This window comes from Lissotriton helveticus, chromosome 8 (assembly GCF_964261635.1).
Source record: "Lissotriton helveticus chromosome 8, aLisHel1.1, whole genome shotgun sequence".
NCBI classification, from domain to species: Eukaryota; Metazoa; Chordata; class Amphibia; order Caudata; family Salamandridae; genus Lissotriton; species Lissotriton helveticus.
This window is the reverse complement of record NC_136069.1, coordinates 25,106,147-25,122,920: the sequence shown is the minus strand read 5'-3', so window position 1 is coordinate 25,122,920 and position 16,774 is coordinate 25,106,147. Positions and strand designations below refer to the sequence as shown.

The 16,774-nt window shown below is 43.7% G+C and overlaps 1 protein-coding gene across 1 annotated transcript in view; it reads left to right on the top strand.

Moving 5' to 3' along the window:
- Positions 1-15,755, top strand: part of LOC144773571 (uncharacterized) — a 156,911-nt gene extending 141,156 nt beyond the window's left edge. The window contains 1 exon segment of the mRNA XM_078658689.1: positions 15,098-15,755. Within this exon segment, the coding sequence (XP_078514815.1) occupies positions 15,098-15,755 (658 nt within the window).
- The last annotated feature ends 1,019 nt before the right edge of the window (positions 15,756-16,774 follow it).

The window sequence follows — 16,774 nt, the reverse complement described above, 5'->3', positions numbered from 1 at the left end:
TACAAGCGCCTTGAGACTCTTGCGGGTTAGTAGTGCGCTATACAAGATGTATAGGCATTTATATAGCGCACTACTTACCCGTAGGGTCCCAAGGCGCTTCGACCGCTGCGAAACCCTTCCTGGCTTCCCTGAGAGATGGTCCCTTAATGGGTATCTCCAGGGTGAGACCAGGCATCCCCGGCGGTCTGGTGGGGCCGTTAGTGAAGATGAGGCAAGCTAATGCCCAGAGTTGCCGAGTATGAACGCTGATCAGAGTGGGCACCGAGGCGAGAGAATTATCGAGTCTGCTGACCCTGGTCCAGAAACCTGCCGCGCCGGGAATCGAACCCTGGTCCCGGGCCGTCCTCTGCTCTCGGGTCTGCCGCCTCTAACCAGTGAGCCACACTACTTCACAAGTATCAATTTACATTTTTTTCCAGGGTGGGCCAAAAGACTGTTTACCAACGCTAGAATGGAACACTTTCCTGCAAAATGGAAAAGAATACTATTCGATAATAAAATCCTTTTCAGAAAATAAACGATATCCGTGTCGACTTCCGACTCTCTAAGATATTCCGTAATTTTACTCTGTCAAAGGCTGAGGTAAGGTTCATATGGATCATAGGAATAGATCCTGATTTGGCTCCTGTACCCTTGATAATAAAGTACAGGTTTAAACACTCATTGTTTGTGCACAAACCCGGGTGTAGGAGATGCTTTCGGGCGCAATATGAGGGCAAGCAGTACCATGATCTAGATGTGAAAATATTGGGTAATTCACAATCTCCCAAAATAAATAACTGTTGGTTAGACTTCTGGCTTGAAGAAGCTGTTCCTAAGTTTGATCTTTCAGAAAATGATTGCACTTTTTTACCTCAGATTTAGAAATAGACCAATGAGTAGGTAGCTAGCGGCATCTTATCCCCTCCAGTGTAATGCGGCTATTTTTACTGTTGCTTTAGGTGTTTCTGTCCTAAGGTTATTGTTTTCCTAATTTAATGCACGGTGCTTTTGTGGTTTATCTGAGTGAATGTCTTGGAGGGTTGCATCTGGCAATCTCCCATGCGTTTTAGAATATATGTTCTGTTGGGGGTTGGTGATGGATGGAATTGGTGCTGCTGGGACGCATTCATGGCAGATATACATGTTGTCTGCAGGTTGCTATTCAAGTGTAGTAGGCTGACCTCTGGTCTTGTATGGTGCTTCAATCAATCAACCATTTGTACAGCGCACTACTCACCCTTGAGGGTCTCAAGGCGCTGGGGGGGGGGGGGGGGGGATGTCGCAGCTACTGATTGAACAGCCAGGTCTTGAGGAGTCCCCTGAAGGTCAGCAGGTCCTGGGTCTGACACAGGTGGATGGGGAGGGTGTTCCATGTCTTGGCGGCGAGGTGAGAGAATGATCTGCTGCTGGTGTTCGTTCGGCGGATGTGTGGGACGGTGGTGAGGGCGAGGTCAGCGGATCGAAGCTGGCGGTTCGGGGTGTAGAAGGAAAGCCGTTCGTTAAGTTATGCTGGCCCAGCGTTGTAGAGTGCTTTGTGAGTGTGGGTGAGGAGCTTGAAGATGATCCTCATGTGTACCGGGAGCCAGTGAAGGTTTCTTAGGTGGGCGGTGATGCAGCTGTGGCGATTTCGAGGATGAGGCGTGTGTGTCATGATTCCCATTCCTCACCAGCCTTACATGCACATACATGCAGGCAGGCGTAGTTTTCCCACTCTTGAAACCCACCCCTGTCCCGTGCAACCAGCACGCCAGTAATATGTTAGTGTAATATTCTGAATGTGTTTTCTTACTGTGATTCATACTTTTGATGATACTGTGTATTGTATTGTTACTGTATTTTTTCTCATGGTGTCATTGTTTTTACCAAGTGCTTGTTGAAATCATAGCCCAGTTTATCGAAGTGCGAGCCAGGCAGAGATGAACGTTATGGCCAGTAAGTAGTAGGTAAATAGTCAGCAGACTTGTGCTCAAGGCAGGAGAAAGCTCGGAAAGAGAGCGGAGAGCGGAGATGCCGTTTTCAGCGCGCACGCTGGAAAAACGGCACGCACGAATTTGGCGCGCTATGCGTCAACCTTCCTTGGGTGTGGCTGGGTGTGGCTCCTCTATAAAAAGCCACACCCAACGTAAACCGGCGCTTTGCCTTCTGTCTTCGTCGCCCTTCGGAGGTGTTTCCTGGAGTCCCAAGACGACGGCCTTCACGACGGACTTTGAAGGTCTGCTTTCATCGCGCGCATCATCTGTAAAGGAGAAAAGAAGACTTAAAAGCTAAGTTACAGTTTTTCTTCTTGTTTGAATTATTGGCGCCCAACGCAAGCAAGCGACCAGAGAATAATTGAACTAAAGACTTACCTGGAAAGGATTCAAGTTTTCCAATTCTGTAGAGATTTCAAGGAAAGGAACAATTTACAAAGACTTCAGAGAAAGGATTTAGAGGCTTTGAGAATTATCAAAGAGAGAGAGTTAATGTTATTTTGTGTTTGCCAATTTGTCTTTTGTTTTAATATGATACATATTAGGGAGTGAAGGTGAAGAACGGCATGGTGAGAAGTCAGAGTAAGTGGAAGATTGTTTAAAGGGATGTTATGAATAATGCAAACAATTTAGCAAGGCAGTAACTCATCATTCTTCTTTGAATACTCATTTTACAGAGAACGAACACTGAACAATCAATCTTCTGCGTCATCACTAACCTTGCCCAGTCTACCCCCTTCACGACGACAACACGGACGCGACGCCATATATTAACCAGTCGCAGGTAGGACTCTCTAAAGCCCAATTTGTACAATAGAAAACTTGTTAGGAGAAAATAGACAAGTATTAGAAATCAGTATTTACAAAAGTTCTCCTTATTGTTTCGCAGGTCGACAATCAAGGAAGCAGGTAGCGTCCACAATCCGGCCTACCTCCCTGATTTCTATTTAATTACCTCAGTGTTTTTAAAAGTCACTAGGTGTTGCCTAGAATTTGGGGAAGTTGGTCCATAACGTCTCTGCGAAACCATCTACAAGCAACCTACAGGTAAGGGTGCTTGTAACCTTGTCAGAAGGCAAAGCCCACGACGATATTTTCGCCCAGACGTTATGGATCCTTCCATCGCAAGTTCTTTGCAAGACATAACAACCTTGTTAACGACTATTCAAGCCGAAAACGCAGCCCTTCGTAGGGATATCACAGATATTCAGAGTAATATGCAATCTAGTTCTAGTCAGTGGGGGTTTCCCTCAACACAAAAACCAGTTCTGAAACCAGCTACGTTTCAGCCAGGGCTTCAGACTTTGCATTCTGGTCCCAGTTCTTCCTCTACTCCAACTCAGATTCAGGTAGTTACTCCAATTACAGTACCTTTAGCACCTCCTGAACGCTTTTTGGGAGATAGTAATAAGTTTTCGATCTTTTTAAATCAATGTCATTTGCATTTTATAGCCAAGCCGGCAGCCTTCCCAGATGACTCCTCTAAGGTAGCCTTTATTCTGTCATATCTAGGGGGGGATGCAGCCCTTTGGTCTGTGCCAATTGTAGAACGCGATGACCCAATGCTATATAACCTTAGACTTTTTAAGAACACAATGAAAAAGTTATTTGCCAAACACGTTTTTGTTCAGTCCGCAGACCATGAATTGTTGCATCTCAAACAAGGGTCTTCGGATTTATTACATTACATTTCTCAGTTCAATAGACTTGTTATTGAGGCCCGCTGGCCTGAAGAAAAAAGAGTTTCCCTTTTTTACAAAGGGCTAAGAGATGAGCTAAAAGACATGGTCACACAGATCTTAGACCCGCCAGACACCATCGAAGATTTCATTGACTTAGTAGTTAAGCTTAATCATCGACTTTTAGAACGTAGAGGAGAAAAAGGTAAAACAGAAATTAAAGTGTTCTCATTTAGGGAAAGATACAACAGTGTTAAGCCTGAAAGCTCGTCAAAATTGGATTCTGGAGTAGAACCAATGCAAATAGGTACAATTAAAGGGCCCCTGAGTAAAGAAGAGAAGGACAAGAGAAGAAAATTGAATCAGTGTTTATATTGCGGCAAATCAGGTCATTTCGTCAAGGAATGTCCAGTTCGCCCAAATAAACCTAAGAGTAAGAATTCTGAGGTAGCTCTAGTACAGCAGTCGGAAAACTAACAGGCTCGACTAATCAGGAGGTCAGATTGTCGAGTGAGTTATCTAGCTTGGCCTCAATAACCCCAGAAATTGCTTCCCATCATCTTAGCATAACTGTTACTTTGCAATCTGGAACGGAAAAGGGGAAGGAATGGACTGTTGATGCTTTGATTGATTCTGGAGCTACAGGTAACTTCATAGATACCATGTTTTTGCAGAAGTTAGAGTTTAAAACCAAAGCCAAACAACGCCCTGAAGTGGTTAAAGCGGTGGATGGTAAGGAGTTATCATCGGGACTAATCCAATTCCACACCGAAACACTGTTAATGACTTGTTTACAAAAACATAAGGAGAACATAACTTTTGATGTCATAGATGCCCCTCAATTTCGCTTGATTTTAGGGATACCTTGGTTAGTCAAACACAATCCCAAAATAGATTGGGTGGAAAGAACCCTGTTATTTGACTCAGATCATTGTGTATCTTCTTGTCTGACAACACCAGATTCCCAAGTGGTGATCCTAGGAAATAATTTTCCCCTGACTTCAAAGAGCATACTCCTACTGGAAGGAATTCCAGAAGAATATTCCGATCTCCATGATGTATTTGACCAAAAGAAGGCTAACACACTACCCCCTCACCGGGATTTCGATTGTCGAATAGATTTGGTACCGGGGGCTACTTTGCCATGTAGTAGAATTTATGCTCTCACCGAGAAAGAAAACGAGCACCTAAGAGAGTATTTAGACGAATATCTGGCCAATGGTTTTATCCGACATTCGAAATCTCCAGTATCCTCCCCCCTCTTTTTTATTCCGAAAAAGGGGGGAGAGTTGAGAACATGCATCGACTATAGAGCTCTAAATAATGTTACCATCAAAAACAGATATCCTCTTCCTTTGATCCCGACACTTTTGGACCAATTAAAAGATGCTAAGATATACACTAAATTAGATTTGCGGGGAGCTTATCATTTGGTTAGAGTTCGCAGTGGAGACGAATGGAAGACAGCATTTCGTACTAAATTTGGTTTATACGAATACCAGGTCATGCCATTCGGTCTTTGTAATGCTCCCGCAGCTTTTCAATTTTTTATAAATGAGGTTTTGAGAGAATTTTTGGATATCTGTTGCATTGTGTACATAGATGACATACTCATCTATTCTAAAAACACCGCAGAACATGTACAACAGGTAAGAGCTATTCTTCGAAAACTACTTGACAATTCCTTGTACATTAAGTTGGAAAAGAGTGTCTTTCACACCACCAAAGTGGACTTCTTGGGATATGTCCTGAGCCCAGATGGTGTAGAAATGGATCCTAAGAAAATTCAGGCAGTTTTAGATTGGGCCAGCCCCTCTTCAGTCAAACAAGTACAAAGTTTCTTGGGGTTTGCAAATTTTTATAGACGTTTTATACGTAATTTTTCGCAACTGGTAACCCCAATCGCTAAGTTATTGAGGAAGAACACAAAATTTGATTGGAATAGTGATGCTGAAGAAGCCTTTCGAAATTTAAAGAATCATTTCACTTCAGCACCTGTGTTAATGCACCCTGACCCTTCCAATCCGTTCATTGTAGAGGCGGATGCCTCATAGTTTGCTATTGGGGGCATTTTGTCTCAAAGACACAAAGAAACTGGTCAAATGCATCCAATCGCATACTACTCAAGGAAGCTAACCCTTACAGAACAGAATTATGCCATAGCTGACAAGGAATTGTTAGCCATAAAAGCAGTCTTCGAAGAATGGCGCCATTACTTGTTAGGGGCAAGACATCCTATAACAATTTATACAGACCACAGGAATCTACAATTTTTACGTTCTGTGAAAGCTCTCACTGCTAGACAGTTAAGGTGGACAATGTTTTTTAATGATTACAATTTTGTAATTACTTATCGACCCGGAAGAGAAAACCTAAAGGCAGATGCATTGTCACGTTTGGGGACTGTAGAGGAGAAGGAAAGTTCTCTTCAAGAAGTTCGACCTGTATTACCTGAGGCTTGCTTCAAGGTGGGAGTGGTGGTCACTGATATAGTAGAAAACATTAAACTAAGAGTTCAGGAAAAGACTTTTCAAGAATGGAAGATTTTGTATCCTTTAATGCAAATTAGAGAAGGTTTATTGTATTTGAATGAGCAAATTGTTGTACCAACGCAAGAACTGCAAAAAAAGGTGATACAATTACATCATGATCCTCTTATGTGTGCACATCCAGGAGTTGCTAAAACCAGTCAGTTAATCAAAAGAAGGTTTTGGTGGCCAACCTTGTTGAATGATGTAAAAGATTATATCGAGACTTGTGTAATTTGCATTCAACATAAAACACAACATCAAGCACCTAGTGGTTTTTTACTTCCTCTCCCAATTTCGCCCCAACCTTGGCACACGATATCGCTGGACTTTATTGTGGAACTTCCTGAGACCAAAGAGAGGTATAACACTATTTTGACAGTGGTAGATCATTTTTCTCGGATGGCTCATTTTATACCATTAAAAGGCATCCCTTCTGCAAGAGATTTGACTCAAATCTTCTCTAAAGAAATAATTAGGTTACATGGAATTCCCTCTGTAATTATTTCTGACAGAGGTCCACAGTTTATCTCTCACTTCTGGCAAGAATTGGGAAAAACTTTGAACATGGACATTCGCATGTCCTCCGGTTACCATCCTCAGACGGATGGTTTAACTGAAAGGACGAATCAAACTATAGAACAGTTTCTTAGGTGTGCTTTAGCAGAAGATGAAAGAGAGTGGTCAGATATTTTGTGGGTTTTAGAATTCGCTTTCAATAATTTAGACAATTCTTCCACTAGTCTGTCACCTTTCTTTTGTACTTATGGTTTCCACCCTAAAAATGTCCCAGAAAAAGTAAGTATCCCTTCAGTCATACCATCACTGGAGGAACACATTACTAAATTGGTTCATGTTCAGAAACAGGCTCAATATCATTTAGCTCAAGCGAAAGAAAGTCAAAAAGAATCAGCAGATTTACATAGAAAACCATCACCAGAATACTCAATCGGAGACAAGGTTTGGTTATCTACAAAGAATTTGAGAATGACTATTTGTAAAAAACTACGTCCCAAATATATCGGCCCTTTTGTAGTAGAAAAAATAATAAATCCTGTCAGTATCAAACTCACCTTACCCAGTAGGTATAAGTTTCATTCGGTGTTTCATGTGTCATTGATCAAACCCTGTAATTCAATGACTAGGTTTAATAAAAATCCATCACCCATTCTTATTGATGGTGTCCCAGAATTTGAAGTTCAAAAGATTGTAGATGCAAAGAGAGTCCGAGGAAAACTGTTTTACTTAATACATTGGAAAGGTTACGGCCCCGAAGAACGGACATGGGAACCTCTTTCCAACGTCCAAAATTCTGCTCGATTGATCAAGAATTTTCATCTTCATTATCCAAACAAACCGAGACCTGTACCACAGATTTTGGGAGGGATCTTGAGAGGGGAGTACTGTCATGATTCCCATTCCTCACCAGCCTTACATGCACATACATGCAGGCAGGCGTAGTTTTCCCACTCTTGAAACCCACCCCTGTCCCGTGCAACCAGCACGCCAGTAATATGTTAGTGTAATATTCTGAATGTGTTTTCTTACTGTGATTCATACTTTTGATGATACTGTGTATTGTATTGTTACTGTATTTTTTCTCATGGTGTCATTGTTTTTACCAAGTGCTTGTTGAAATCATAGCCCAGTTTATCGAAGTGCGAGCCAGGCAGAGATGAACGTTATGGCCAGTAAGTAGTAGGTAAATAGTCAGCAGACTTGTGCTCAAGGCAGGAGAAAGCTCGGAAAGAGAGCGGAGAGCGGAGATGCCGTTTTCAGCGCGCACGCTGGAAAAACGGCACGCACGAATTTGGCGCGCTATGCGTCAACCTTCCTTGGGTGTGGCTGGGTGTGGCTCCTCTATAAAAAGCCACACCCAACGTAAACCGGCGCTTTGCCTTCTGTCTTCGTCGCCCTTCGGAGGTGTTTCCTGGATTCCCAAGACGACGGCCTTCACGACGGACTTTGAAGGTCTGCTTTCATCGCGCGCATCATCTGTAAAGGAGAAAAGAAGACTTAAAAGCTAAGTTACAGTTTTTCTTCTTGTTTGAATTATTGGCGCCCAACGCAAGCAAGCGACCAGAGAATAATTGAACTAAAGACTTACCTGGAAAGGATTCAAGTTTTCCAATTCTGTAGAGATTTCAAGGAAAGGAACAATTTACAAAGACTTCAGAGAAAGGATTTAGAGGCTTTGAGAATTATCAAAGAGAGAGAGTTAATGTTATTTTGTGTTTGCCAATTTGTCTTTTGTTTTAATATGATACATATTAGGGAGTGAAGGTGAAGAACGGCATGGTGAGAAGTCAGAGTAAGTGGAAGATTGTTTAAAGGGATGTTATGAATAATGCAAACAATTTAGCAAGGCAGTAACTCATCATTCTTCTTTGAATACTCATTTTACAGAGAACGAACACTGAACAATCAATCTTCTGCGTCATCACTAACCTTGCCCAGTCTACCCCCTTCACGACGACAACACGGACGCGACGCCATATATTAACCAGTCGCAGGTAGGACTCTCTAAAGCCCAATTTGTACAATAGAAAACTTGTTAGGAGAAAATAGACAAGTATTAGAAATCAGTATTTACAAAAGTTCTCCTTATTGTTTCGCAGGTCGACAATCAAGGAAGCAGGTAGCGTCCACAATCCGGCCTACCTCCCTGATTTCTATTTAATTACCTCAGTGTTTTTAAAAGTCACTAGGTGTTGCCTAGAATTTGGGGAAGTTGGTCCATAACGTCTCTGCGAAACCATCTACAAGCAACCTACAGGTAAGGGTGCTTGTAACCTTGTCAGTGTGGAGGCATTTTGTATGCGTTGGAGTTTTTTCTGGAGTTTGGCCGTGGTTCCAGCATATAGAGTCTGTTGCCGTAGTCAAGACTGCTGCTGATGAGGGCTTGGGTGAATGTCCTTCTGGTTTCGGTGGGGATCCATCTGAAGATTTTGCGGAGCATGCAGAGGGTGTTGAAGCAGGAGGAGGAGACAGCCTTGACTTGTTGAGTCATGGAAAGCGTTAATTTCAGGATGAAACGCAGGTTGCGTGCGTGTTGGCGGCTCCCAACGTGGCCGGCCACCAGGAGTCGGTCCATGCAAAGGGGGCGGGCCGAAGATGAGGACCTCCATCTTGTCAGAATTCAGTTTCAGACGGCTGGACTTCATCCAGTCTGCGACGGCCTTCATTCCCCTTAGGAGGTTGGATTTTGCGATGGCTGGGTCCTTGGTCAGGGAGAGGATCAGCTGGGTGTCGTTGGGGTACGAGATGATGCAGGACGAGTGTGCTCGGACAAAGTTGGCGAGAGGTGCTATGTAGATGTTGAAAAGGGTCTGGCTGAGGGATGATCCTTGGGGTACGCCGCAGGTGATTGTGGTGGCTTTGGATCGGAATGGGGGAATCGGACTCACTGGGTTCCGCCGGTGAGGAAGGAGGAGATCCTGTTCAGGATTTTGTCGTGGATCCTTGTGCCGTTGAGGCGTGTGCGCAGGGTGTGATGGCAGACCGACTCTAATGCGGTTTGACCATTGTCCAGCAGGGTCCTGATGTCGTCGGTGGAAGCGATGAGGGAGGTTTTGGTGCTGTGATTGCTGCGGAATCCGGATTGGGAGGAGTCCAGGATGTTCATCTCCTCCAGGAAGTGGGTCAGTGTCTGTTGGCAGTCTTCTCAATGACTTTCACCGGGAACGGGAGCAGGGAGATGGGTCGAAGGTTCTTGAGGTCCGTTGGGGCCGCCTTGGGCTTCTCAAGTAGGGCGGTGATCATGGCGTGTTTCCAGCATTCCGGAAAGGTGTCGGTCTCGAAGGAGCTGTTGATGATCTTTCGGAGTTGGGGCTGCGATGATGGACCTTGCTTTGATCAAGATGTGGTGGGGGCAGGGGTCGGAAGGTGAGCCGGAGTGGATGGTGTTCTTGATTTTGATGGTGTCTTCGTCGTTGATGTTGTTCCAGGATAGCAGGAGGTTGGTGTGTTTGGTGGGCATGGGTCGGGGGTGTCGGTGTGCCTGTTTGAGGTTTTCCTGATCGGGGCGAGGGTGTTGGCGCAGTCTTCGATCCACTGTCTGAAGTTGTGGCTGCTGCGTTGGTGTCCGAGGGTTCGGATGGAGGGTCTTGGGCGAGGGTGGTAAGTAGCTCGGTGACTTTGTTCCAGCTGCGGTGTGAGAGTCGTTGTGGTTGTTTGTGCGTGGTGTATTTCTCAAAGGAGAAATGGATGCAGTGGTGGTCGGTCCAGTAGAGTACGGTGGTGTGGCAGAAGGTTACATGGTTGCTAGCGGAGAAGATGGGGTCGCGCGTGTGTCCGGTGGACTGGGTGGGTGTTGAGACGAGCTGTTTGAGTCCGAGGTTGTCGATCAGGGTTGTGGAGTTGCTTTCGTTGGCGTTCTCGAGGTGGAAGTTCTGTTCACCCAGGAGGATGTAGTCTGTGAAGGCGAGGGTGTGCGTGTTGATGAGGTCAGCGGTGGAGTCGCTGAATTGTGGTTGGGGTCCCGGGGGGTCTGTAGACAAGGGTTCTTCTGAGGGTGGTGTTGTGATTGATGTGGATCTGGAAGTGTAGGTGTTCGGCCATGCTGAGGGAGTTTCCGGTGTTGGTTGAAATGCTGATGGTGTTCCTGTGGACGATGGCGATTCCTCCTCCTGGTTTGTTGGTGCGGTCCCTGTGGGTGATCTTGTAGCCAATCGAGATGGCTATGGCTATATCGGGCGCCGATGAGGCGTTCATTCAGGTCTCTGTCAGGAAGGCGATGTCTGGGAAGGATGAATTGAGGAGGTCCCAAAGTTTGACGGCGTGCTTGTAGACTGAGCGGGTGTGGCCTGCTTTGGTGGGAAGTGCAGGTGTGCGCTGGCTGGTGTAGCTGCAGTTGCGGCAGTTGATGGGTCTGTGAGTGAGTTTCGGGGTGGCCTGGAAGCAGGTGGAGGATCGGCCGGTGTTGAGAGCTTAGAGGGTGTTAGCATAGCAGTGTCTGGCGCCATGGTCCTCGCGGGGGCCTGGGAGTCTGGCGCTAGGCATGATCCAGGCACGGACGGGCATAGACATGCATGCCTTAGGCGCACCAGCAGCGCGCCCGTGGCCACACATCGGTCGCCATATGAAGGGGAGGGGGTGGAAGCGGAGGCATGGAGGTGGGAGCGGCTGGGTCGAGGGGTGGTGCCGCAGGGGCAGTAACGGCGGGAAATCGGGCATAAAAATGCACACTATGAGGGGACGAGGCAGCAGAGCTGCAGAAATGAGGGGAGCAAAACGAACGCAGCAGGCAGCAATACACAAAGAAAATACAGTAATCAGAAAAACAATCACCAACAGATGGGGGAGCAGTGGGGGTTACCAGGAGGCAGAGGCAGCCGGGCAGGCCCTGGCACGGGGATGGGCTCAGACATGGTGGTGGTGTGGCGGAGCTGCTTCTTGTCTGTGGTGTTATGGCTGGTTGCTGAGCGTCTTTCATGTGCTGCTGTTCTTGTACATACCATTAATTAGAGTTGTAGATTGAGATGGGAAAAGTCGTAACTCCCAATACCTTATCTTGGTGTCCGTTTTAGTTGCACTGAGTGCACCAGTAACAAGGAGCTTGGATCCGTTAAAGCACTGGTTGTTTTTTTATGTATTCTGAGTTGTTTCATCTACAAGCTCCCAATTTCTGGTGCACTGACCGACCAAGTACTGATTGTTTTGCAATTTGTTTAATTAGTCTTTAAATACAGGAAGCAAATAAAGTGTGATGTGGACGATATACCAGCATGACAAGGTATCAATTATAGCGTAATACATATTTGCAAAGTATAATAGTTCTAAATTAGTTCTACTTAATATCTACAAGGGCACTTTACAGGAAGACTGCCAATTATTTAATCAAATGCGGTAATGTTTTAGAGAAGCAAAAATGTATGAGACATAAAGCATTTTACACAGCATTTTACATCATGTTTCCAGGTCCACATTACATGTAGGGCCATTCTTATGCGCTACATATAAATCTTTTCAGCGGAATTGCAGTAAGCCACAGCTTTAAGCCACTTGCTGAGCCATGAACCTGATCGGTCAAGTCAGTGTATGGCTGTTCTTCTCCTGCCTGATAGCTGGGTCAATGCAATAATTGTATTTTGTAGTTTAAAACACCCTCATTCAATATGTTTACTGTTATCTCCGTAGGAGAATTCTAGTAGTGACAGGACTATCTTATTTGTATAAAAATCTGCTGTGTGATTTCCACACCTCGTACAGTTGTATATTTTACGTAGATCCTTAGGCGCCACCTATATTATGTGTCAGTTTAAATGTGACACTCCCAGAGCTTATTTTGACATGTGCATGAGCCCCGTGCCAGTGGGCTTCAGGTAGCCCCACATATCTATCTCTCACTTGCATGCCATTGGTAGAAATGGTTGCTCCTTGTCTGAGCTCAGCATGGGCTGTATAATACTGAAATCTCACAATCATCTCAATCGATTGTCTGCAGTTTGTTCAAGACTGGAGTGTTGTGACCGAGTTCATTCAAGACTGGAGTATTGTGACCAAGTTTATTCAAGACTGAAGTATTGTGACCAAGTTTGTTCAAGACTGGAGTATTGTTACTGAGTTTATTCAAGACTGGAGTATTGTGACCAAGTTTGTTCAAGACTGGAGTATTGTGACCAAGTTTTTTCTAATGCAAACACAAAGAACTTCCCCTTCCTGAATACCAAATTATTAGTGTGCCAACTTGAAGTTAATAAATTCACAATTTTCACACACACTGCCAGTCTATGTGCATCCAAACTATCCACCAGGTCATGCTAACTTCCCTTAAATGTGGAGTCCCTAGAACAGAGCAGTGGGAGGATAAAGGCACTGCCTGGCCACTCTCTTCAGTGAACCTACAGACACTATTATCATTGAAATGCTGCTTAATTCTCTCTACAGTCTCTGTTTTGGTTTTGGGAACGATTCGATTATTTCTATTTTTCAAATACCCATGCTGTGGTTTCTTTTTTCATTGTAATGTTATTCTTTCCTAAGATATGATTAAGTGGAAATGTATTCAATAATTGTTTTACTGTGCCCTAGGGCTTAAGCTGTAAGTTACCGACCTGGCCCAAGAGGGTCAAAAATATTATGTAGTTGTTTTTGTTCCTATTCAGAGGAACATGGGCTCTAGTTCATACCGGACTGTTACTTTTGGAGCAGGATCAAGGCAGATTTAAATACTAATATTTTTGTGTTTAGTGACATAGTGGGCTAAAAGCATTGCACTGAATTGCTGCCTAGAATAATTCCCAGTGGCCGATACTAATACAAACGTTCATTTGTTTACCTTTCATTAAGTACATAGGGCCTGATTTAAGATGTTGGCGGCAAGGGTACTCCTTGCTGCCAATGTGGAAAGCTGTCCACCTAATTTATAGGCAGGTGAATCTTCAGTATCTGGACAGCGGACTTCGGAGTTTCCTTTGCCTGCATACCCCTCTGCCTTGGGAGAACACTTCCATAACGAGGGGGTCATTGGTCTTTTTTATTTTATTTTTAAAAACCAAATCCCGCTTTGGGCTTTTGTTTTTGAAATTAAAATTGAAAGTGTGTGATGCTGTCGTGCTGATGGTGCCAGAAGGGACACTTACAATGAATTTACAGGAACTCCCATGATGGTGGTGCCTGTAAATGCTAGAGATGTCTGCTGGGCCGCCAGACATCTCAATATTTGGAGGTTGGATTACCCTCACCATGGCAGGAGATGCCATGGTGCAGGTACTAACACCATCCACCAACATCTAAATCAGGCCTAAAGTGTACAGCATATTAGAAAATAGGTACTTATGAATTCTCCCACATAGTGTTCTATGTATTGCTTATACATTCAGGGATTACAAATATTTTTGCATCCACAGAGAGCGGATCCATGAATACATAAGATGAAGAATAATGAAGAAAATACTTTAATACTCGAAACATGTCCAATATTCAAGAAGAGCGCGAAATAACGGCAAACAGTAATTATAGATAGAAAGCACAGTAGGAATCTCGTATATGAAGAGACAAATCCTGCATGAAACATCAAGTGCAATCTGGTGGCTTCAAGAGGCTGAGGACACTCATGCTGCTGGACTCAAAAGAATATGGTAAAATAACAGCACAACAATGCCCTGGTACAATACAACCGGGATGAAAAGATTCCAGATACCGTTCTTCATCTGAGATAAGTATTAGATAGGTACGACAGTGCTCCACTTTCTAACATGGAAACATACATACTGTGGTGTTAGAAAATTTTAAACTCAGATTTTTGATAACCCTACAATCTACAGAAAAAGACTATAGGTGTACAAAATGAGTCGTGAAGCAGCCATCTGAAGGATCAACGAAAGAATGCTTTCGCTATATACATTTTAGCACAGTATCCTAGAATGTAAAGACTTGGTAACGAGGTTTGTTCTTTGTTTATATGTTTCATGAATATTTCCTGAAATTGAAGATGCAGACTATAGTAAATAAGCTGTGAGTTTTATTTTTTGCTCCCAGACTTTAAAAAATGTAACTTAGGTTGAAGACACAAGTCCTGATAGATATGTTATTAGTCTGGCAAGCATTCCAGTGACCATTCAACATTATTATTATATAGGGTCAAATATACATTGCAAATATTACAGATTTTCAGTGAATGTTAAAATACAGTTAGTCAGAAAGCACAGTATTCAGTCGGGGGCACATTAATAGGATTTATGGCACAACATAACTGACCCTTTGCCACTAAACCTTAGAGAAAAAACATACAAACACTACAAAGTTAAGAAGAGCTTTGGTTTCTCCTAAGTACTAAAGTTGCATCAGCAAGCATGCACTGATGAAAACGGATATAAACAAAGTGATTGTTCAGCCATCAAAAACATAAGAAAAACATACAAGTGCCGTATTTGTGAGAAGAGTTTTAATCTCTCATCATCCTTATATTGTCATCAGCAGCAACTCAGTAAAACATTTTTTTATGTAAGATGAGTTTAAATGAGCAATCTGCTCTACAGGTCAAATATCAAACCCATACAAGAAAAAAAGTAAATACATGCAATGTATGTGGAAAGAACTTTACTCACTCAGGCCATCTTAATATCCATCTTCGAACGCACACAGGAGAAAAGCCATACAGGTGTATTGAATGTGGAAAAAGCTATACCTGTTCATCAACATTAAAGAGCCATATGCGATCACACACAGGAGAAAAACCATACACCTGTAGTGAGTGTGGAAAGAGCTTTGCTTTCTAAGGAAAACTAAAGAACCATCAGCGATCACACACAGGAGAAAAACCATACACCTGTAGTGAGTGTGGAAAGAGCTTTGCTTTCTCAGGAAAACTAAAGATCCATCAGCGAACACACACAGGAGAAAAGCCTTACTGCTGTAATGAATGTGGAAAAAAGTTTGCTCATTTATTATCACTAAAGAACCATTTTCGAACACATACAGGGGAAAAACCTTACAACTGCAGTGAATGTGCAAAGAGCTTTAGTAAGTCTGTAAATCTAAAGAGACACCGGCTAACACACACAGGGGAAAAACCATATGTTTGCAGTGAATGTGGAAAGTGCTTTACTCAAAGAGCAACCCTAATACTCCATCATAGTGTGGTAAATAAATAATTAATTACCGGTACTATTTTTGAATACATTAATAAAACAGATAGCTCAATAAATAAGAGGCAAGATCCGATGTATCTGAGTCTAACAGACTTTAATCAGACAAAAGGGAAAAGGACAGGATCGGAACAGCCTGAAATAAAATGGCACGAGTGGCAGCTGCAACGTCTCACTAACAGTACATGGTATATATAGTAAAACATTATAATTGCATTACATACAGTAGGCGTAACAAGTGACAAACGTAAGATAAGAACACATGGGCGTGAAAAGAAGGCGTGCACAGGGCGTGCACGTGAACATGTGATGAGAACGTCACAGAAGTGTCATAAAAGTGGGTGGATGTATGGAGGGGGCTACCTGGGCAGCTGGAACCTTTAACCTAGTGGTGCGCGCAAACGGGCTATGACGTGTGACTGGAAGAACTGGGGCTCTGACTTCTGCACTAGAAGAGGAGACGAAAGTCTGCGATGTCAGGACGACATGTACCTATAGCATATCTGGTATCTTGTGTTTGGAGTACATGTTGATAGAATCTAAAAGTTATCAGAGCAAAGGCTACTGGACACTAAGACTGGTGCATGCATATATTCTTCATGTATTGCGTGTGCTATGAATCTTCTATGGATATTAATACAGTAATTCTCTTGCATGGAGACAGGAAGACTAGACTATAACTGGAGATATTTATGCGGTTCGTTAGCTTAGGAATGTGAAGACGGAGAGCTGAACTGATAACTAGAAGCATAACATATTCTTGGCAGACAGGCAGGCAGAGCCAGGCCGGGCACCGCTCTGCGCGGCAGGAAGTAAGTGAAGGGTCAGGGATGCGGGAGGGGGCTGCATCACTCCTCGGAGTGGTTTCAGGAGACTGGAGCTTGAATCTGGTGCTCAGGCCCTTTGAGGCCTAGAAACGGGGACAATACGATGAATTAACGTGCATAATGTAAAACGTGAGCAACATAGGCCTAATACTCGTTGCTCTCACGAGAACTGGAAACTGGCATACTAAAGTTGGACAC